General features: G+C 32.3%; 1 protein-coding gene across 1 annotated transcript in view; it reads right to left on the bottom strand.

The window, feature by feature from the left end:
- osy (ABC transporter oskyddad) overlaps positions 1-24,112 on the bottom strand; it is a 78,400-nt gene that overhangs the window by 20,448 nt on the left and 33,840 nt on the right. Inside the window, exons 2-5 of the mRNA XM_089709864.1 lie at positions 10,375-10,627; positions 5,524-5,683; positions 3,688-3,824; positions 3,035-3,160 (exon numbers count right to left, since the gene is read on the bottom strand). Of these exons, the coding sequence (XP_089565990.1) occupies positions 3,035-3,160; positions 3,688-3,824; positions 5,524-5,683; positions 10,375-10,625 (674 nt within the window). The 5' untranslated portion in view covers positions 10,626-10,627. The remainder of the gene's footprint in view (positions 1-3,034; positions 3,161-3,687; positions 3,825-5,523; positions 5,684-10,374; positions 10,628-24,112) is intronic.

Genomic DNA, 24,112 nt, shown 5'->3' with positions numbered 1-24,112 from the left:
AAATATTACAAAATATATCTGTGCCTCCAGTGAATAAGGGAGTAAGACGAGTTATTCCCTTTGGTTTTTATTGCACCATTGGATTCAGCTCGTCAAAATACACAACATATCAAAAGGTCATATCTCTAGCTGCGTCCTAACCCATTTTTTCGAATGACCCAAACGGTATAAGTAGGGTGTGATTAACGGTATAAGTTACCTTATCCATCATTTTAGGCAATCGCAAAGGAACTATTCGTCTCGAGTCAAAAGAACCCACGAACACAAAGACGTATGTGTAGTTATACTTTTTGAATAAAGACTTAATTCATTTTGTTCCATCAGTCCTAACACTATTTTAGTATAAACGCATTTGTGTCATTTTTCTAACATGAGCATAAAGGAACAACTCTTTTAGTGTCATTGGTTCAAGTGACGACATGAGACAGTTTGGCATTAATGCCGTATTGCTATTGGTCTATTAATTGAATACTGCACGGAAACAACACACACTATTCCTTATTATTTTTAAATCGTTTTTTCAATAAATCTGCAACAACAAATCTTTATATTTTTTAAAAAAGGTATTTATCAGTTAACTTGGGATACTAATATATTTCTATGGAAATTAACTATTTTTTGCAATAGATATTAAAAATACAGTTAACACATTAAGTGCATTTAATGATATTATATTCTTTGTTTATATAAATACAGAACGATAATTAAATCATCTAAAAAAAGCCAACAAAAATGTTAAACTTATATTTTCTTCTTATAATTGGGTAAGTTTTTAAAAAATAACTCGTTTTTAATCTTTTTTTTTTAAATTATCTAACTACAATAATCAAGACAATAATACTATAGTCTATAATAGTCGCATAAAAAAAAAGTATTTATATAACCAGTCTTGACAATTATGAATATTGTTTTCTCCGCATATATAGCGTTTTAGCCACTGTGCTTTGGTAATTTGCCTTTTTTATAGGAAAAAAATCCGCAATATCGATACTTCTTTGGTCCTGCATTTTCGTAAACATTTTATGGATACTCTGGTACCACATATTTTGAAAAAATTGGGCTTTTGTCACGTAGAGTCTCTTCAAAGTGCGTGCCACAAGTCGTATTTGCATCCAAGGCACCTTCAAATCTGTGCTTAATTTTTTCATAAAATCTTTGCGGCTCATTGTATTTTCTTTATTTATCTACATTATTTTGATATTATATGATATAGAAATTGTTAAAATTCTATATCATGCCGTAAAATATCGCCACTGACCACCTATAACTTTTCCTGTATTAACTGAACATACAGGAATATAGTTTTCGGGCTTATCTTCTCTCTTTATAGTGCTTGTATCCTCAATGTGTACCACCATGACATTGTGGCGTTGCCACTTTTATTATCTATATTTTATTATCTGTGGCGTTCCGAAACGGAACGCACTTGATCGAATTTTAAATTGATTCGACGATTAATTTTCACTAGGACAATAGTTAATACGCAAAACGCAATACGCAGTTGATACGTATTTAATACCAATACTCAATGATTGTCTCCTGCTAACCTGTACAGACTAGACTCATTGTGGTGACTGGTGAAACATTGTATAGCATTAACAACATAGTACTGTATTATTGAAAGATCGATTAATCTCTCACGCGTCCTACTATAACATACTGATTTAGTTACGAGCAAATAATGTACGTAGGACGCGTGAAGCTTTAAAGGTTTATTTTACAATCTACTATTACTTTCATTATACATGGGTAACAAAACCCCATAACATATTCGGTTTTACTCCGGACAACATCTTCAGCCACCCAATCCCTTTGCTTGAAGTCCAAATCCAGCGGAGGACAATAATCGTCATTTACTAAAATTGAAGGTTTTTCGTCCTAGTATAAAAGTTGTCTGAATCACATTTTATACTCAATCTATAGTATAATACTATAGATATCATGTGAAACGTGACTTGGAAAAAAATTATTCAAATAAATCACAAAATAAAAATTTGAAACAATTTTAAAAGTTACGAAAAGCCCAATTATACGTCAAAATGACGCACAACATCCTCTTTACAACCAAATGGCGGAATTTACCTGGATGAGCCAACTATGTACTGCTAGGTCTCGACGGCTAATAAGTTGGTTCTGGATTTTGCAGCGATTCGATGGTAAATATAGAAGAGTTCATACGTCAAATTTACGTAGATTGGACTTCTAGGGTTAAATGCATAAATACCTAAATGTTGTTTTGTTTTTATTATCTAATAACGATAAAAAAACCCGTTGATTTCATTCGTTTTTCAAGCTACGTGCATAGTTTTTCCACTAAAATGCCTCAATTGAGTCATAAAGTACACAAATTTCAAGCATAATAAGTCACCCATTTCTATAAAACCAAAACTGGCAATAATATAAGTCGTGTTGTGCGATTATGAACATAGTGCATAAGGGCATAAGTCGTTATATTGCAAAGAGTAAAAAAAAAGTTATGTGAATACATTGAGTTATTCCGTGAAGTACTCGTTCATAAGGCCACAACTACGAAAAAACACGAAAAAAGTATATTTATGGGGTTGTTACAATATGTGTTCATATGTAAAAATATAGTCTAACATCATATCTTACCCATACAAGCTTAAAATTTTGAATTAATAAAGATTTAGTATTGATATATAGTTTTTTGTCTCTCCTGAAAAGTGCTGTTTTTGAGTTATTCCCTTATTCACTGGAGGCACAGATATTAAAAACTAAGTATTTTTTTCATTTATTGAGGAAGTATATCATGTTAACAAATTTAAAACACGAAGAATACAAAAATACATAAAACTTTACAGTAACTTTACTCTATACTAGTTGTTATTTTTAGTCCTATTTTTTATCGATCTTGTTTCGGTAATTCCAGAGATTCCGACAATCGCACTTACAAACGTACAAATATAAAATCTGCACTAAAATGTCACTTTTTTCAAAGCATTTTTTAATTTATTTTTTTTTTCATTTTAAGTATTTTTTTTCTTACATAAAAAAATTACAAATAAGATCTTACCTTTGTCGCAGCACAGGGTCTACTCCGACAGTAGGTTCGTCGAGAATTAGTAATTCTGGTTCGTGGAGTAAAGCAGCTGCTAAAGATACTCGTCGCTGCTGACCGCCAGACAGAATTTTTATTTGTCTAGAAAAAAAACAATAGTAATGTGTCAAAAATATCTAAAAAATGTTAAAACAGAATTTTAATGATCTACATTGTACAGGAATTAGAGAGGCTCTAATTCACAATCATAAAATTTAAAGAAATCGTTATTTATAATTTTCAAATCTGTAAAAACAATATAAGGCAGGGAAAAAACAAATTCAAATTAATGTGTAGGCACATAAAAATATGCACAAGTAGGTACATAGCTAATTTATTTTTTAAGTCTGTTAAAAACAACTTCACTAAAACCATTGATTAAATCGCTAAAATGATATGTATTGGATGAACATGAACAGACGACTGTTACATCGAGCATATTAGCAATATGCTCGATAATCTGTTACCTACTTCAAAAAGCATAAAAAGTTTGTTTAACAAAGGCATAATTTCTATAGTTTATTCAATAATAACTATAGTTAATGATTTTTAAACGTTGAGAGTTTATATTTTTTCATATTGCTCATACTCAAATAAATCAAAAACCTTAAAATTAATATTCTACTAACCTAGTAGGATTTGGTAGTTGCAGCAAATCTACCAAAAAGTCGATCCTCTCTTCCACCTGTTTAGTTGTCATTCCAGATATCCAGCCGAAGTATATCATCGTCTCCCGGATCGAAAATTCGCCGAATAACGCTATTTCCTGTAAATAATTGTTATTTTAACGGTATATTATTTTTGTTTTGTTTTAAAAATTGCAAAAAGGATTTAAGGGGTGTGTATTATCTAAAAATTTCTACTGTGGATTTTAAATATAAATTTCTGCCTAAAAATAAAGTTTTGAATCATTTTTGATCTCCATTTTTATATTTTGAAAACATGTACAAATCTTGAAATAAAAACTCAGCAGGATATTATTTATTTTTATAACATTGTCGTCACTAATCTATATGAATAAATAATCCAAGATTATTCACATAATACGGATGCTATTCTTTCAATAATAATTATAAATTACGCCATTCATGACACTTCAAACATAAATAATAATAATATTGCATGTATAATGTTTCATTACAATAAAACGGATTGTAATAGTGGTCATAAAATGTTATCAAGATTGTTCGTGAATTTGAATACGACGTAGTTAATTTTTAGTTATTGAAGTACTATCCGTGGATGTTAATTTTGGCATTATTTACTTTAGGGCCGATTTTTCAATCCTTGGTTAAAACTCATTCGTCGAATAATGTATCCCACCAAAAACATTTTTATGTAAAATGTTGCCAAGTCGAGCCCATATTATGACTCGCACTGTCAAAAAGTTATCAGATCTCATGTAGAGCCAAGCTTCTAACACTATACGCCCTTACTCTACAAGGCCTAACTTCACAAACTCTACACCTAAGTCAAAATATGTGGCTTGGCCATTTCGCTACATTCACATCGGCGTAAGGTGAAAAATTAATTCACTGTTCATTACTTTTGTGTTATAACATGTATAAATACAATAGTTCTTGTAGTAACGAACGGCCAAGCCACATATAGGGTGAAACCGCGAAGCGCAGCTATAGTCAGTGATAAAAAACGAAATAAAATTAGGTATACACATACCTACGTCATATCTAATTGAAAGGAAACAAGATCCTGTTTAACTAAATAAGTAAATAGAGAGCTTAATTCCTCAATAATGACCAACAAAACAACCTATTTATCAAAGTTCCTCACTTCATTGCTATTCAATATTACAATGGAAGACCAAATCTACTCGCAATTCATTGAACAAAGTTGGGAAAACCACTTAAAACTTCGAATCTTTCCTTTCTTCGCTTCAAAAAGTCCATTTTCTTAATGCATTTTCATATTAAACGACTGTACGGAAGTGACGTCATATATTTAAAAAAAACTTTTTGAATTGGAATGAAGTGTGACGGAAGTCGTGGTTAAAGTTTTGATGGTTTATTTTTTTCAGCAATTTTAATCTAGCAACTGTCTTACCACAAAAACATTTAGACAGGGTTTATCTTTAAGCGCAGGTTTGTCGTATTTCACACAGGCAACTATTAGATCCGTTGTTTAAAGTTAGACTGTGTTTAAATTGTTTTGTGGTAATACCATAATATACATTTGTGTATTAGTTTTACGAATTACAAGATTATTTTATTTTAAGTAACGATTACTAGCCATTTACCACCTTTACTATATTATTATCTTTCGTTCTTACTAGAGGTTGTTCTTGGCAGACTTATATCTGTACAATATAATTAATTTTATCTCGCTAATCATTGCTCCTACTGTTTGTTCATTTGGTTTTTATAATAACTAAGGTATACCACCACTTTATAATATAAATCTATTTTAGTCGCGCGAACCAGCGCTCAGAAAGCTAGTAGAATTCTTACCTGTGGCATATAACCTATCCTAGGTCCTGGAACTCCACTCCCAGGGCCTCCAGGTCTTCCACCAAGCACCCAGATTTCGCCAGCATTCAGCCGTCTTCTGCCAACTATACAGGAAAGTAATGTGGTCTTTCCACACCCTGAAGCTCCGAGAAGACCGTAACTGCAATAAAAAGGAGGTTTCATTTAAATCTATACTAATATTATAAAGCTGAAGAGTTTGTTTGTTTGTTTGTTTGAACGCGCTAATCTCGGGAACTACTGGTCCGATTTGAAAAATTCTTTCGGTGTAAGATAGCTCATTTATCGAGAAAGGCTATAGGCTATATACCATCACGCTACGTCCAACAGGAGAGGAGCCATGGGGGTGAAACCGCGGGGAGCGGCTAGTGTATTATATTATTACTAGCTTTCTGCCCGCGGCTTCGCCCGCGTTTTCAAAGAAAACCCGCATAGTTCCCGTTCCCGTGGTATTTCGACGTGATTGAGTAACAGACAGACAGACAGAGTTACTTTCGCATTTATAATATTAGTATGGATTAACATTTAATATAATTATAAATATGCATAGCATATATATATTTATTATATGTTTTACTAGCTTAGCTAGAATCAGTCTATCTATTAAAAAAACCGCATCAAAATCTGTTACGTAGTTTTAAAGATTTAAGCATACAAAGGGACAGAGAAAGTGACTTTGTTTTATACTATGAAGTGAAGTGATAAATTCGTATCTAATCATGACTATTTTTGTATATTTATTAAGTAGATCGTGGTACTATCATGAGCTACTAATAACTAGCTGAAGCTTGTTTTGTTTGTATGGTTAGTTGAACGCCCTTATCTCAGAAAGAACTGGTTCGAATAAAAAAGCTTTTGTTGTTGTGTAGCTATGATTAAAGGAAGCAAAAGATGAAAAAATGTTGCAAATTACGCGGGAAAAACCGAGTCTAATTTGACTCCCACGCAAAGACGCAGACATAGTAATTTATAAAATCCTAATTGCCAATGTGAGAAGGGGATAGCGCTGTCTTTTATCCACACTGGAAATAATACTGCTTTAAGACATTATGTTTATCATCATATTCTAGTTTCGCATATCGATTAATTTTATTTGTTTATTCGTATATCCGAGACATTTTATACAAGGTGTCCCAAAAAGTAGTGATTTACTGAAGCTGGGAGATAGAGGACCTAGAGGGCTATCCGAATCAGTCCCATGTATGTTATGCGATCTTTCGTATTTTCGGAGTTATATATCACTACTTTTTGGAACACCTTGTATATGAGATGTCACCATAACAATTTTTCTAACATAATCCATATTCATCATATAATATATCAAACGAGTGAATGTTCATTCTAACCCCACTATGTCAAATTCTTTTAGTGTTAGGGTGCACTCACACACATCAGTCACCGTCACGGCACGTCACCGGACAGGATTAAAAAAAAATATGTATCAATAGTTCTAGTATGACTCTGTTCCCACACGACAGTCGCCGGCACGAAATCTATCAGTGACGTCACCGGTCAGGCACGTCAAATAATCTTTCCATACATGTATCATACTTTTATCCCCACTCACCCGGTGCCGTCACGTCTCAGTTCAGTCAGCGTCGTGCTACCGTCAATTGCTATATGTTCTCTTGCGTGACACACGTCTAATCACTGACTAACCTGATGTATGTGTTCAATGATTCAGTCAAACCGGCGACGTGACTGACGGACAACATGACGGTGACTGGTGTTTGTGGATACGTACACAAACCGTCACCGATCAGTCATCGGTGACTTGACGGTGACTGATGTGTGTGAGTGCACCCTTAACAGGCGTAGAGCATTCTTTCGTTGTTCGTGCGTTCGAAAAGATTCTATGCAATGTTCTAATACTGAACAACACTGAATACGAGTTTTCGTTTACACTAAAAGATCGCGAAAGAATGCTCTTGCTCTAACTCTAGTTCTATGTTCGTTCGTTCATTTAAATGCACCGTTAGAAAAATCATTATGTTAGTGTTAGAACAAAGAATTAAAACCATCAAACCGACTCACGCTTGACCTTCGTTGTCTGTTCGTACAATGGCCTTGCAAACTTCCCGCAATTATTAATAGGCTTTTAATAATTAAAGAAAAAAGTATTTTACGCTAAAGGATGTTTACAAATTGATCATTAAGCTATCGAGTCTTTACATAGGTATTTTAATGAGAAGAAAAAATACGTAAAAATATTAACTCTTTTAGGATATCTATAGAGAGATTTAATAAGAAAATAGAGAGAAATTAATTAAAATAAAAGATATATCGTGACATCTTTCTATCTTTTATATATCTTAAGCAAAAGATGAATATAAAAGATAATAATATATTATATCGAATGTCAATACTTTATAGTTTATTCTATGAAAATAATAAAAATATACAGATAGTCATAGTTTTCTTATGACATTAAATACCACGGTTCTATAAATATATACCGAAATGTTGGAATAACCAGTTGCTTCCAATAATAGTGTTTCGATACATAAGTATAATTTTTATTAATATCTTAAGAATAAATAGAGATGACAAATATAGTAAAATAACCTAAAGTAAAAACATTATGAACTAGCTGTGCTCCGCGGTTTTACTCGCGTTGCTCCGCTCCTGTTGGTCTTACCGTGATACCTATATAGCCTTCCTCGATAAATGGGCTATCCAACACCAAAATAATTTTTCAAATCGGACCAGTAGTTCCTGAGATTAGCGCGTTCAAACAAACAAACTCTTCAGCTTTATAATATTAGTATAGATTATACCTAGTATTTTGTTCGAATAAAAGTAATTTGCTCGTATTTCGAATTTGATATTATAATCCTTAATTATAATAAGGGATAATTTAGGGTAAATTTAGTATCCCCTTCCTGTAATCCTATCCAAAATCCCTTTTTAGGTTTTAATACGAAAGATATTATTAAATTTATGGGTCGTTTTTGCCACGTTTATAATTAATACTAGCTTTCTGACGCAGCTCCGCTCGATTCGTAGAAAACTTAACAAATTATATACTAAAACGTTCCTCAAGTACTAATCTATCTATTAAAAAAACCTCGTCAAAATCCGTTGCGTAGTTTTAAAGATAGCATAGCATGAGTAACCTAATTAATTTATTTAGTTCTTATGAAAAATAGGTACATTTTAAACAACTATAATGCTAAAATCTAAAACATAAAGTTTATTTCATAGCGTAAACCTCGGTTAATCTTAATCTTAATCTTAATCCAAAGTTTGTATGGATGTTTGTTACTCTTTCACGTAAAAACTACTCAACCGATTACAATGAAATTTAGCACACATATAGAGGGTAACTTGGATTAACACATAGGATAGGTTTTATCCCGGAAATCCCACGGGAACGGGAACTATGCGGGTTTTCCTTTGAAAACGCGGGCATAGCCGCGGGCGGAAATCTAGTAGAATTATAATATAAACTTTTAATATAATAAATAGCAAGCCCGACAAACGTCGTTACGAAAAGCAAAATATGTTGTGTGGTTTTATGAAACCACGGTAAAAGTGAAACTGTTCGAACGGTTCCGAAACACTGCTTTGTGTAGCGCATGTCGCGTGACGGTCGGCTGCCGAGTAGGTATACCTACTCGGCAGCCGCGATACACGCGACATGCGCTACACAGACCAAAAAGTTTGAGACGATGTAATAAAAGTTTCACTTTAATAACAAGTTTTTTAATATAGTTAGTTGAATATTTTCCGACATATTTTATCCATAAAAAACCTTATTCGAACTTATAACAAGGTTTTTAGTAACAGTTTACAATTACTTTGCATTGTTTGATGATTCAGTATTTCTAATTATTATTTGTATTAAATCTACTTTTTTTTTAATAATATAAACAGAAAATTTTGTATTTTTTAATGTTACGAATAAAGTCAAGAACACTTAGATTTACCCCATTACAAAGATACCTACTTATTTACCGAGTAACATAGGAAAAATATACCCGGGCAAAGCCGGTACAAGAAGCTAGTTATAACTGTATCTTTACCCGTGAGATCCTTATAAAAAGCTTACATACTAATCCACACCATAATCTATCTCAATGTCAAATTTCATGCAGATCCTATCAGCCGTTTTGAACAGCCATTAAAAGTATTAAACACACATCCATTTTCAAAAACTTTCACGTAGTAATAGATAAAGTAGGATTACATAGAGCGGTTTTGTTGGATTTCAAATATGAGAGATAATTTAATTTATTAAGTTTTAAGATATCTTTCATTTATTTTTATATAGAGCTAGCTTTATCAGTCGCTTAATAAACAGCCTAGCCAGTGTAAAAGGCTCGTACTAATTTTTGTCCATATAATTATAAAGAAAATTTATGAAAAGTTGAAGGGGTTTTTATAATAATATGGTATACTAGCTTCCGCCCGCGACTCCGTCCGCGCGGATGTGGGTCTATAAAACTGAAAAATTAAGATTTTTTTTCTACGTATTTTTTCAGGATAAAAAGTATCCCATTTTATGCCCAGGATAATAAGGTATAATTATACCAAGTTTCATCAAAATCGAACCGTTAGTTTTCAAGTGATGCCTGAACATACAGACAGACAGACAAAAATTTTTTTAATCACATATTTGGGTTTGGTATCGATCCAATAACACCCCGCTGCTATTTATTTTTTCAATATTTTCAATGTACAGAATTGACCCTTCTACAGATTTATTATATGTATAGATTACGAAGTATATTTCAGTCAACATTCCATAATGCAATGACTTTTCATAATGCATATCTTAAAATTAAAATTTATATGAGAAAAATTTAAATTGAATTAAGAAAATCAACTTACATAGTACCCTTAGGTACAGTCATGTTTAATCCATCCAAAATGACATTAGGATTCTTCGTCGGCCCATACTTCTTGTGGGCACGTCTCACACAAACCGCCTGCTGTTTCCTAGAAGATATCGTCGACTTCTGTGTCTTCAGCATTCGGTTCCTCCTCATAGCCAGCTCTTCTTGTATCGTGGTGGCCGGTCGATGTGAATCTCGCACATCTTCGAGCGATATGGTCGCCCCTTCGTTGTCGTAGGCCGGCATTGCTGTAAACAAAATTGGGTTTATTTATTAATTTGATATAGCTGTATCTGTATATTATTAGGTACTTATATCCTTATATTTCCTGCTTAGTATTAAATTTAAATATATCTGTAGGTAATCTAGCTTCTGATATATCCTTACTGATATAATAAATGCAAAAGTGTTTTTGTTTGTCTCTCTTTTGCGTCAAATAGAGCGATATTTTGATATGATTTATGTCTGTAGATAGTGAGGAGGCTAAAGAGTGATTTAGGCTATTTTTTTACACTGTAAAACATCGCATTTCCATCGGAATTTCTTTTATTTACGCGGTCAAAGCCATATTTGAAAAGGCAGAATATGTATAAAAAACTATCATGTTCGTTACACCTTTACTCAAGAACGGTTGAACGAATTTTATAGGTTTGTTGGATAATATGACTCCCCTTGGATAATGGATTAGGATTTAAAAGATTGGTAAAAAATGAAAATTTTAAAAGGTTACAGAAATGTCTACTGGGGCGAACAACGAGTTCTTAATAATCTAATATATAAACAGTTTTGACGATATTATGTGAAATGTATAGTATGTATATTAAATTAGAATTTGAATAAACCAGTTTATTATTAGTCATACCAAAATTCCAACTTCTTCATGTAAATAAATACTTGTAATTCTACTCTAGCGTTTTAAATCTGAAAGTTTATTAGATGATATTTCACGTAAATTACTGAAATAAATTGTATGAAATATTAAATATTTATTAATGTATTTTTAATTTATTACGCATCAAATATGGTAGAAAAGGTATGGTGATATCGCAAAACATATATCTTAATATATTGTCGATAAAAATACCTGGAGAATAGCCCCTTCAAATATCGGTATGTCATGTACGGACACACTGTATATAAATCTCGTGTCACAATGTTTGTCCTCAATGGGCTCCTAAACCACTTAACCGATTATAATAAAATTCGCACACCGTGTGCAGTTCGATCCAACTTGAGAGATAGGATAGTTCAAACATGTAGGTACCACGGGCGAAGCCGGGGCGGACCGCTAGTTTATTATGTAGATTGTAGAGATAAAAAATAATAAAGCGATAATAAATACTATTTATGAGTATCTTTATTTCATACGATTTTCCAACCAAGGTTACAAACATACAAACAAAAACTAATTACACAATTACTCACAGTCACAGGGCAATTCTTATGGAAAATCACAGGTTTTATCACAGAATAAAATAATAATCGTCCTTTTGTAGTAAATGCGTAAACACCACAGAACTATATGTAAACACTAGGTACATAATGACGTCAATTTTTTTTATATTTAAATTATAATAGTATTAAAAATATGTTTTTTATCTAATTTCTTAAAAACAAGTTGCATTTGTCGTATTCTTCAATTTAAGCTTGCTAACTTCTATTCTAAAGTTTATCTACTGAGCCCCCAAATAAAAATAAGTCAGTATGTAAATCTTGATAATAAATGAAACAAATTAAATACCTATTTACCAAAAATTTACTCGAAATCAATCCAGCCTTTTAGGAAGAGTTCAATGATTGAAATACGCAAAATTATTGAGCAAAGGTACCTATGTTATTTATAACTAGCTTCCGCCCGCGACTCCGTCCGCGCGGAAAAATTAAGAAAAAATAAGATTTATTTTTTTTCTACGTATTTTTCCGGGATAAAAAGTATCCTATTTTATGCCCAGGATAATTAGGTATAATTGTACCAAGTTTCATCGAAATCGAACCGTTAGTTTTCACGTGATGCCTTCACATACAGACAGACAGACAGACAGACAGACAGACAAAAATTTTTTTAATCACATATTTGGGTTTGGTATCGATCCAGTAACACCCCCTGCTATTTATTTTTTCAATATTTTCAATGTACAGAATTGACCCTTCTACAGATTTATTATATGTATAGATATTTTTACTCTGTATCTTCCGGAACCTATAAATATTCTAGATTCGTAGGTAAATTAGTTCAGTATAACAGGTAAAATAAACTTTATAGCTACCTTTAAAATATTGAAGACATTATTTTATATCATTATATCTCTTAACCAGTATTTTTAAAACTAGATTACAATTCCAAAACATATTTGGTGACGCAAGGATAACAACAGAATGATATCTTGACGAATAAAAAAACAAATTCAAGTTTCTTATTAATTATATTCCATTTTTGCAAAAAAAATATAACTTTTCTTGTTTTCTCTTACTTACATATAATAATATGTCTCTTACTTACATAATAAAGTAATATGAAAATTAATAAAAAAAACACTGACAATTTTAATGAACATCAATAATTAAAAATTTATGACAAAAAAAATTGGCGCTAAAATCGCTGTCATTGTGATTCCACAGATATTACAAAATATTAAATGACGCAACAGAAAGAAAACCATAGATTATAATTCGTAAACCTATATAAAAGGTTCATATATATAAAAGATAATATTTTTAGGACTTCCTTGACGATATTGCTTACAAAATTTGATGTTATTGTTTTGTATTCCGTGTCATTTAATTCTAGATTGTTATTTTACGAAGACCTTTATTTGTAAATCTTATTTATAGTCTTCCTGCTCCTTAAATAACTAGGTAAAAACATACTTTTTATTTATTTTCTTTAGGGCCGATTTTTCAATGCTTGGATAAAACTTATCCGTCCAATAAAGTATTACACGATAATATTAAAATGTCACGTAAACTGTCAAATACGGGCAATTAGATAAAATGGTAGTTTTATACATTATTTGACGAATAAGTTTTAACCAAGGATTGAAAAATCAGCCCTAAAACCAATAATTAAAGTATAAATATTAACTCATATTATGCAATTCTTGACCAAAATGTCATGCCGAGGTCCCGTTTTTGTAAAATAAAAAGTCGTTTTCTTTCAAGGCAAATCGATTACGCTTTAAGTATCATGTATATTATTATCTTAAACACAAAGTTATAGGAGTTCTTACTTTATAACTTTATAAGCCGCCTTTTTAAACATAATATCAATAATTTATAATAATCCAGGGAAAGAAACGGTCGTTTTTTAGGGTTCCGTAGCCAAAATGGCAAAAACGGAACCCTTATAGTTTCGTCATGTCCGTCTGTCCGTCTGTCCGTCTGTCCGTCTGTCACAGCCGATTTACTCGGAAACTATAAGTACTACAGTGATGAAATTTGATGGGAATATGTGTTGTATGAACCGCTACAAAAATATGACACTAAATAGTAAAAAAAAGAATTGGGGGTGGGGCCCCCCATACATGTAACTGAGGGATGAAATTTTTTTTTTCGATGTACATACCCGTGTGGGGTATCAATGGAAAGGTCTTTTAAAATGATATAAAGTTTTCTAAAAAACATTTTTCTTAAAGTGAACGGTTTTTGAGATATCAGCTCTCAAAGTCGTAAAAAGTATGTCCCCCCCCCCTCTATTTTTATAACTACGGGGTATAAAATTCTAAAAAAAATAGAGGTGATGCATGCTAATTAACTCTTTCAACGATTTTTGGTTTGATCAAAGTATCTCTTATAGTTTTTGAGATAGGTTGATTTAACTGTAATTTATTATATTTGCTGCTACGGAACCCTTTGTGCGCGAGCCCGACTCGCACTTGGCCGGTTTTTTTATAAAGATGTAATAGGAAAGACAACTAGATTATTCCTCCTTAGAAATACATTCCTTGTAGGTACCTACTTACAAATATGAATATTGTACATACATATATATAGGTTCATACACTATATCCTAACTGTAAAAGCGCCTTATCTTTGATTACTATAACCAATCTAAACTTGTTATATAGCTCACTTCATAGAACCATTTTAAAATATAAATCTATTAATTATTATTATTCTGGCACTTTTATTTATTTTGCACCACCATGTTATTGACTCATCTATTTTCCTCATCTTTTCTGGGTTGCCTGGTAGAGATCGCTGCCAGCGATAAGGCCGCCTACTGTACATTGCTATATTATATTTTTAAGTTTGTAAAATGTATTCTATAAGGTGTACAATAAAGTATTTTTCATTCATTCATTCATTCATTCATTCATTCATTATTATTCCAACACTCTAATAGTCTAATGGGACGGAAATTCCAACAAGACCGGGAAGCAATCAACCAGAAGGCTAAAATTGTGTACCTTTAACATACAAAGTAAATAATATCATTACCCCATATATTTATATCGCAAAACTCAAGGGCCTCTTCCAATTAACGAGACTATGACAGGGTATTCCCAAACCGAATTCATAGGCCGTTTCTAAATAATTTTACGTCAATAATCTTAATGTATACATGATGGGATTTAAATTACTTGATTAAATATATTACTAAGCGGTTGGTAAAGGAAAAAATAACATTTGTAGGTGATAATTAATTCCAAGCAATATTTGTCGGTTAGGTGTGAAATGAATGTCGAAAACTAGCTATGTAATTTTAACACAATAATACCTATATATATAAAATTCTCGTGACATAATATTAGTTACCATACTCCTCCGAAACGGCTGGACCGATTCTTATGAAATGGGTGCCTATTGGGTAGATGTGTGAATCGAACAACTATTTTTCATAATTCATACCCCTGTGATAAGAGTAAGGCAAAACAACGTATGCCGGGACAGCTAGTAATAATATAATAATACTAGCTGTTCCCCGCGGTTTCACCCGCCTTGCTCCGCTCCTGTTGGTCTTAGCATAATGATATATAGCCTATATAGCCTTCCTCGATAAATGGGCTATCTAACACCGAAATCATTTTTCAAATCGGGCCAGTAGTTCCTGAGATAAGCGCGTTCAAACAAACAAACTCTTCAGCTTTATAATATTAAGTATAGAAACCTCCGTGTTACGTATCAATAGGTACTTTATGATGTGTCTTAGTTGATGTTTATATGAACCTTTTATTTTCTTACTTATTTTTATGTTATATGTATTCAACTTCAAGTTCTTACTCTATTATTCATTCAATATGGCTTAAAAATATTGCACTAGATTCATTTAAAAAACAGGGTTTTATGAACTGGAATCATCTAATTTCTGGTTTTAAATAAATTATTGTAATTTATTTCAATCATAAAAAATAGACACTGATTTCTTGTTATTTATTTTTAATATAAACACTTTCAAATATGTGGTCTATGGTCTATACTTTACTCTATGGTCAAATTTACAATGACCTGTAACTTGTATACGAAAATCATTTGAAATAAAAATAGATTTTTTTTCCGTTATTCAATCAAGATACGCATAAATTAATATCTATCACGCCAATAGACACAAAAAAAACTTGTTTGTAACATTGTAGATAGCATCATGTTTAACTTTACATGACGTCAAAATCGCGGCAATTCTTTGAAATTTGTATTGACGTCATTAAAATATGTTTTGAATTTCAAACCTGATTGCATTGATACATTATAAGATTTTGTACGAGATAAAGTATGAATATTAGCGTAATAATATTAATAGCTTGATGTTCTGTTTTATTCTCCAAAATCGTAAGGTTCATGGACCAAAGACAACCATTTTGGTAGAGTTAAATCTGTCATGGCGGACAATGATCAGCTGTTATATAATATATAATGAAAGGGTATAAACGGACATATTCAAGTAAAGTAGATGAGATGCCCAATAATTTCATGTACGAAACTCTCGATTGTGGTAGCTACCAGAGGAAACAAGGATAAAATATTTTGATTTGATGGTTCTCAAATATTAATTACTTTTCTTATTTTCACTTATTTAATACTTGTATAATTCAACAGACATATTGTCCTACAAATTGCGTAATAAATATTTGAGAACCGTCAAACCAAGAAATTTTTGCGTTTGTAGTAGTGTATGGTCAGCAAATAAAATAAAACAACATTTTATTTTTAGTTTTTATTTTATACAGGGTTACTTGTAAAACACCAGCAACCTCGCAGGACAAGATAGCTAACATCATAAGTAACAACATTTGTTCTACGACTTTTGGCATAACGCAATAAATTATTTTTAAATGATTTTTTAAACTTTTATTGTACTCTCCTTACATTTCTAAGTCTATGTTCTATTAATTATCGGATGGACGACGCGACGCCCCCTTCCCCCTCTCGTTCGCTTTTTGTTTACGTAATTTTTGGGAGGCGTAGAGTTTATAATATTCAGACGGAAAATTAAATGAATATTTATTTTTGTATGAAAATAAAATCTAACAAATTATCAAAAGTCGAAATGTTGTTACTTATGATGTTAGCTATCTTGTCCTGCGAGGTTGCCGGTGTTTTACAAGTAACCCTGTACCTCTATATATAAGGGATTTTAAATTAAACTATATGTGTTTCTCCTCTGAAAAAGATGAGACTTTATTTTAATATTTGCACATTTAACATACATATAACTTTTACATTAACAATGTTACTAAAATGAAAAATTTACTAACCTGAAAAAGAAACGACATTTAAAGTTTAATTCTTTAGTTTGAGAAGTCAAAGGCTTGCCTCGACCATGTTTTAACACTGGAGCCATATTGAATTAACAATATAAAGTTACAACACTTACACACAAATTAAACACTAGTTATGGCCCTGCCTTCATACAAAACTGCTGAATACGCCGTTCGCACGGGAATAGAATGTGGATGCGATTTCCCTTAGTTAGCATCCAAGCTTACGTCCTTATAATTATTAAACTGTATAAATTCATTCTTTATCACCGGTCTGCATCGTGCAGACATGGGTGTAAAAGTCTCATTTTAGCTATTAAATCTAGTTTTTAAGTACATCTGAGTTTTCATTTGGGGCCTCCGGCTGCGGGACATGTAATTCACTTCAACAAATATTATAACAATAATAACAAATAATAACAACAATCAACAAATACAAAATTTATCAATTAAACTACGTACATAATAATTATAATTTTTGAATGAAATGTGCTTTATGTTCTAACGATACCAAACGACTGCACGTGGCACCTGCGGACAGCGTAAACTGGTTTATTCTGGTTTTGTGCGTGTTTCCACTTTCCACTATCAAGTGACGATTTATTTATTTGTTTTGTTTCGTAATTATTATGGTCAAATATTAATTATGAAACAAATTATTATGGACACGATATTTTATTGTTTCACGGTAGTCGCCTTGTCGTTTGCTCAAGGACGTAAAATTGAATGATATATTTTTTTTTATAAAGTCAAAACCATTTTCTTTCAAATAAAAACTTGTTTTTATTGAAAACAAAAGTGTTGCTAGGAATAAGTATAAAATTAAATAGTAATGTTAGGATATCGAAACATTTTTGTATAGGCCAGAACGATATAGTGGAAACGCGCTCTAAGATCTGAGTAATATACACACCACTACATATGCAAAAATTTCTCCAAGCTAATTTACCTGTACGTCATTTACGCCGTATACGTCATTATTTCTTTCGTGAATTCCCACAGGGTAATTCCAAATTACATAGGTATATTTTCTTTATTCGTTCATTTCTCAGGCGCTAATTGTTGTTTTTAATATTAATGTTATTAATAATCCAATCTTTATTTATAAGGAAATATTATTAAGTTTATTCCAATCTATCTTTCTTCTTATATATAAAATTCTCGTGTCACAATGTTAGTCTGGAACTGGATACTCCTCCGAAACGGGTGGACCGATTCTCATGAAATTTTCTGTGCATATCGGGTAAGTCTGAGAATCGGCCAACATCTATTTTTCATATGTACCACGGGCGAAGCCGGGGCGGACCGCTAGTATTTATATAAGTATAATTAAGTTTGCTTAAGCCTTTTTTAAATAAATCTGTAATTAATTAATATTCTTGTACATTTAAATAACATCATGAACAAATGTGACATTTGTTAAGTTTTTTTTTGCTTCAAATAAAAACATAATTTCATATAACCTCGGTGAAAAATCAAATAATTTGCTTTTGGGTCAACCCCGATGTGAAATTACCCCTAATTCGATTTATTTTGTTAGAGTACCTTTATTAGTTGGTCATAAATAAAGTGAAGTAAGTAATAAAACACTCGAAAAAACTAAGTGTAATATTGTGTTGTCATAAAGATGCAAAAAAGTGTGTTTGTTTGGTTTTACGGTACGGTAATGTAAATGCCATAATATATGGTCATAGCATGACTATTTAAGAATCTTTGGTCTTAGCAAGATACGTATATGAATTAAATCTATACTACTATTATGAAGCTGAAGAGTTTGTTTGTTTGAACGCGCTAATCTCAGGAACTACTGGTCCGATTTGAATTCTTTCGGTGTTAGATAGCACATTTATCGAGGAAGGCTATAGGCTATATATCATCTCGCTAAGGTCAACAGAAGCGGGTAAAACCGCGGAGCACAGTTAGTAATGAATAAATTGTAGCAAGAATGGAACCAAAAAAATCTCCATAGGTCGCAGTTAGGCCAGTCTGTTGTAAAAATAAATATAATCAAACATAATCTATTATTTACTTTAAGTATTTTAATTATTAATGGTAGTATTAATTTTCAATTATTTGTTATTATAACTAGCAATTTTATATATTTTTATATTATTAATTAGTAATTCAAATCAAGCGATCGATTATAACCTAATTTTTATTTTTATAATAACAATAATTATACTCGAATAATTATTTAGAAGAAACTTTTGCCTTTATGTGATAGACTAAAAACAATATTTCGTTTTTAAATTTAGAAACTTTGATTATAATGATTAATGATATCTTTTTCCAAAGTTTTTAAGTTAAAATTAATGTTAAATCTATCAAAACTTAATTAAGTTCAATTTTATTATTTACATATTGGATTTAAGAAATAAAATTTAAAATATAAAGTAATGTACTATAATTAAATCAGTAAGCACTCATCGAATAAAATTAACATCATACGTGACATTTAAAAATAACAAGGAACAATTTTAACCGCCCCTTATTATTAACCGTTTATTGTTTATCATTGAGTTAAATCGATTACCCAAATATGATGCGATTGCCATAGACATGTAGTGCAAGTTTCGTTACTATGTCAAGGGCGACATTGCAATGTCATCGATTCTTATGCAACTTTGGAGTCCAATGTGAGGTTATGTGCGTCTTCATTTAATTTTATCTTTATTTTTTATCTGTTGGCTATTTTTATATTTTACTATGGTATTGTTTCAGATTTGGAAACTTAATAATTTATGAAAAATTAATTATAAAATGTTGGAATAAATTTTATTTTGTAAACCTCAAAATATATGATACAATAAAATAGAGTTTAGAATGTGTGTTTTTCAAAGGTGTAAACTTCGCGACTTTCTTTCCAATAACTGCTAAAGCATAACTCATCGTCTACTATGAGAACATTATTAGGTATCTCACAACTGAATATAAACGAATAAATGAATACAGTGACTCAATCTAAATTTTAACCACAGAAACCCAACCACAAAATAACCTACGCTAGTATAAAAGCTAATCATAACAAAGTAAGCCTTCAATTTATCATGGTCATTTCCTAAACTGAGTTGAAACATACTTAATTTGGGCACGACATAGTTAATGTATCAAGAAGCACTTAAATAAGGAATTTATTCTTTAACTAACATTCCGTTCGCGGATTCGCCCGCTAATCTATACTAATATTATAAAGCTGAAGAGTTTGTTTGTTTGTTTGAACGCGCTAATCTCAGGAACTACTGGTCCGATTTGAAAAATCCTTTCGGTGTTAGATAGCCCATTCATCGAGGAAGGCTATAGGCTATATATCATCAACCAACAGGAGCAGTGCCACGCGGGTGAAACCGCGGAGCGCAGCTCGTAAATTATATATACTAAAAATCCTCTTGAATCACTCCTACTAATAAAAAAAACCGCATCAAAAACATTGAGATAATATTACTACGTATGGAGGAGACACCACGAACAAAATCTGTGCGCCATTTTTTTGCTCTAACTAAGTTTTAAAAATTATTATTTAGTTAGTTACTTAACGATGAAAGTTATTCCTTTGCACTTTTCCGTATTATTTGTATTATTTGTGCAATATCGTAACACACACGAAGGCATGTTTGATGCGTTTCACTTTAAAACCATTAAAAAATACCGCTCAACATACGTCACATGACGTATGTTGAGTGGAACATAAGTGATGTAGGCGGTGTCGTCTCCTATTAATATTATCTCAATGATCAAAAACCGCATCAACTATGCGTTGCGTAGTTTAAATTTAAGCATACATAGGGACAGAGAAAGCGACTTTGTTTTATACTATGTAGTGATGATGAAGACAATGCTAATAAGCGTTTAAATTATCATGGTCATTTCCTAAACTGACAAACAATTAACTAATTTTAGTACGAAATAGTTATTATTATAATATATCAAGGATCAATTCTATATTTAGCAACTATTAAATGAAACCTAATATAGAGTCATAAGGAAATTGTTAAGGAGAATACCTTGATATCTTGTCCTGTTAATTAATCATGACATAATTAAATACAAAGAAAAATATGATTTTTTTTTACCAACGATGTACCTATACTACCTCTCGTCGCTCTTTTATTGAAAAAAAACAACCCATCTTGTTTTATGAAATAATGCCGTAACTAAAACATGGTCATTAAATTTTCTTTTAGATGGTCATAGTTACCAACAAATATGCATGATAGTTTTTGCGTGATTTGCTTTTTGTACGAATTAACTTTACAGATGAATTACACTATATCTATATAATATACTAGCGGTCCGCCCCGGCTTCGCCCGTGGTACATGTTTACGTTTTCTCTACATAAGAACCATCCTCGTACTTCAAGGAATATAATAAAAAAAGAATTATCGAAATCGGTTCAGCCGTTCTCGAGTTATGCGCTTACCAACACATTTTGCGATTCATTTTTATATATAAGAAGATAAAACTCAAAGGTGACTGATCACAGTGACTGATATAGTGATCTATCAACGCACAGCCCAAACCACTGGACTGAAATTTGGCATGCAGGTAGATGTTAGGACGTAGGCATCCGTTAAGGATTTCCCGAAATTCTTGCGGGAACGGGGAAAAACGGCGATGCACGTTCAAAGTCGTGGGCGGAAGCTAGTTTTATAAATATAATTTCACATCAAATTATGAAAAAAAATCCTGTTTAACCTTTTTTTTTTCAAATAATTAATACGCAATTTAAATTTTTCTGCACCTTAACTAAACAGACCTTAAAACAGACTCATTAAAACCACCAATATTATGCTGAACGTGACTCAAACGGTAGTCATAAATGCACACATAAAATACAGCAAAAACGTATATAGGAACTCATTAGTGATTGTTTTGTTAAACAATACATCGTTGTGTTCAGTGTTTGCTGAGATGACCTTTTTAATCCCCGTTAAGGTAGCATTCGGATCTGGGCGGCCGCGACCCGGCAGCCGCTGCCCCGCAGCCGCGACCGTGGTCGCGCCGTACCGCTTCGTAGGGAATTGTATGCGATAGTTACCGACGCAAGCGACCGAGCCGCGCGGCCGAGGGGCGCGACCTGCTCGCGATTTTGGCAGCGCCGCCGAGCCGCTCCGGGAGCAGTACGGTCGCGCTGCTGGCGACGTTTACCGATGAAAACGACGAGTTTTTAGTTGAATTAATTGCTAAAAATCCACCACTTTACGATCCTCGACTCAAAACCTATAAGGATAATATTATGATAAAATAAATCGATTTTATTCCTCTTTGATGATAGTAAGACCAACATTATTTGATCGTCCTCTTCTTCGTCCTCTATCAGTCTCTTCACGAGTTCTCGCTTTCGTATATTTGACTATTATTTTGACTGAGTGCTGTTTGACTACTGCGCGTGGCAGTCGCTGCCCGGGTCGCGGACGCTGTTATCCGTAAGCTTCTGGCAGCGCCGCACAGCAGTGACAATTTTCCCGGCTGCAGGGCCGCGGCTGCCAGGTCGCGACAGCCCAGATCCGAATGCTACCTTTCGTAATCTTGAATTTTTATGACTAGCTTATACTGACTGCAGCTTTGCTTGTGTTCCCATCAAATCCTTACTAATATCACAGACTAGCTGTGCCGCGCGGTTTCACCCGCGTGGCCCCACTCCTGTTGGTCTTAACGTGATGATTATATAGCCTATAGCCTTCCTCGATAAATGGGCTATCTAACACCGAAAGAATTTTTCAAATCGGACCAGTAGTTCCCGAGATAAGCGCGTTCAAACAAACAAACTCTTCAGCTTTATAATATTAGTATAGAATACACACAGATAAAGCTATATGTTAAATATACTTACTAGTATTACTTATATTATAAATGCGAAAGTATGTATCTTTCTTTCGTGTCGCAATGGAGCGATTTAATGGTATGAATTTTGAGTATTGATATAGTTGAGAACTGAGAAGCTAGATAAGCTGTGTAAATAAGCTAATTTTTACCGCGATCAAAACTGCCATGGGAATTTTCCTTTTACCATCCCTTTTTTAACGCATTTCAAACTCAAACCACAGAATACATAATAGTAACTAAACGCCACTCAAACATAAACACAAACATTAATTTATTCAATTTGACTTCTTCTAGAAACACTTTTGAATCTTCATAACATAATTTTACCATTTACCACCGAGAAGAACCGGCAAGAAACTCCGTAGTCGCTCTTTTTCAAGTTTTGTTTGGCCTATATCTAATCCTATATGGCTATATCCGCCCCAAAGGTCTAAAGTTTGCATTATTTAATAGTTCATTGACAATAGGTTTAAAAACAAAGCATTCGTACAAATCGTACATTATTTAATGAAGGAAAACATTGCAATGAAACCGGTATACCCTTGAACCAAATTTTTTGACAACACGACGGATATTTTACTCATTTTGCCCCAGTTTGTCCTTGGTGGTTTATGGTCCAAATCTTGTGTCTTAGCATCGAGAAAAAATAAACTGGTCATTAAATACTTCGCAACTAGAATAAAAACAAAAAATGATATAAAAATAAACACTGCTAATGTAATATTTAATGTTTTTTGTTATATTACCTCATAATAACAAGTTTTTTGGTTTCATAAGTTGGTTACAATTTGACTTATAAGTTTCTGAATACATCGCACAACCACAGGGTTGTCAAAACTTGTTAAACTTAATTACAGTAGCTCATGAAACCTTGGAAATCGTGGTAGGGTTGACACTCTAATAAATATTAATGTTTAATTTTAGATAAGATGAAAATATTATATTCTCACATAAACACAGAAAACCAATCAGCCAAATACAGTTAATTAAAATTAAATATTTACTTTGATATTTATTTTGTAGAAAATAAAATAAATATTTTAACATAATTAGTAATTACTTTAATTTTTACTAGAAAACAATGAAAATTTTTTTAAACATTGTTTAGAAACAAACTTGAAAACATTACTCCCATTCACGCAGTCGGTTACAAACATGCAACTATTACGCAATATTGTAACAAGTGACAACCCTGACCGCAGGGGCGACGATTC

Source organism: Colias philodice, chromosome 23, assembly GCF_061535455.1.
Source record: "Colias philodice isolate Cphi_HAF_F1 chromosome 23, ilColPhil1 Martin Lab GWU primary, whole genome shotgun sequence".
In the NCBI taxonomy this organism is placed as follows: domain Eukaryota; kingdom Metazoa; phylum Arthropoda; class Insecta; order Lepidoptera; family Pieridae; genus Colias; species Colias philodice.
This window is presented reverse-complemented; position numbering and strand designations above follow the sequence as displayed.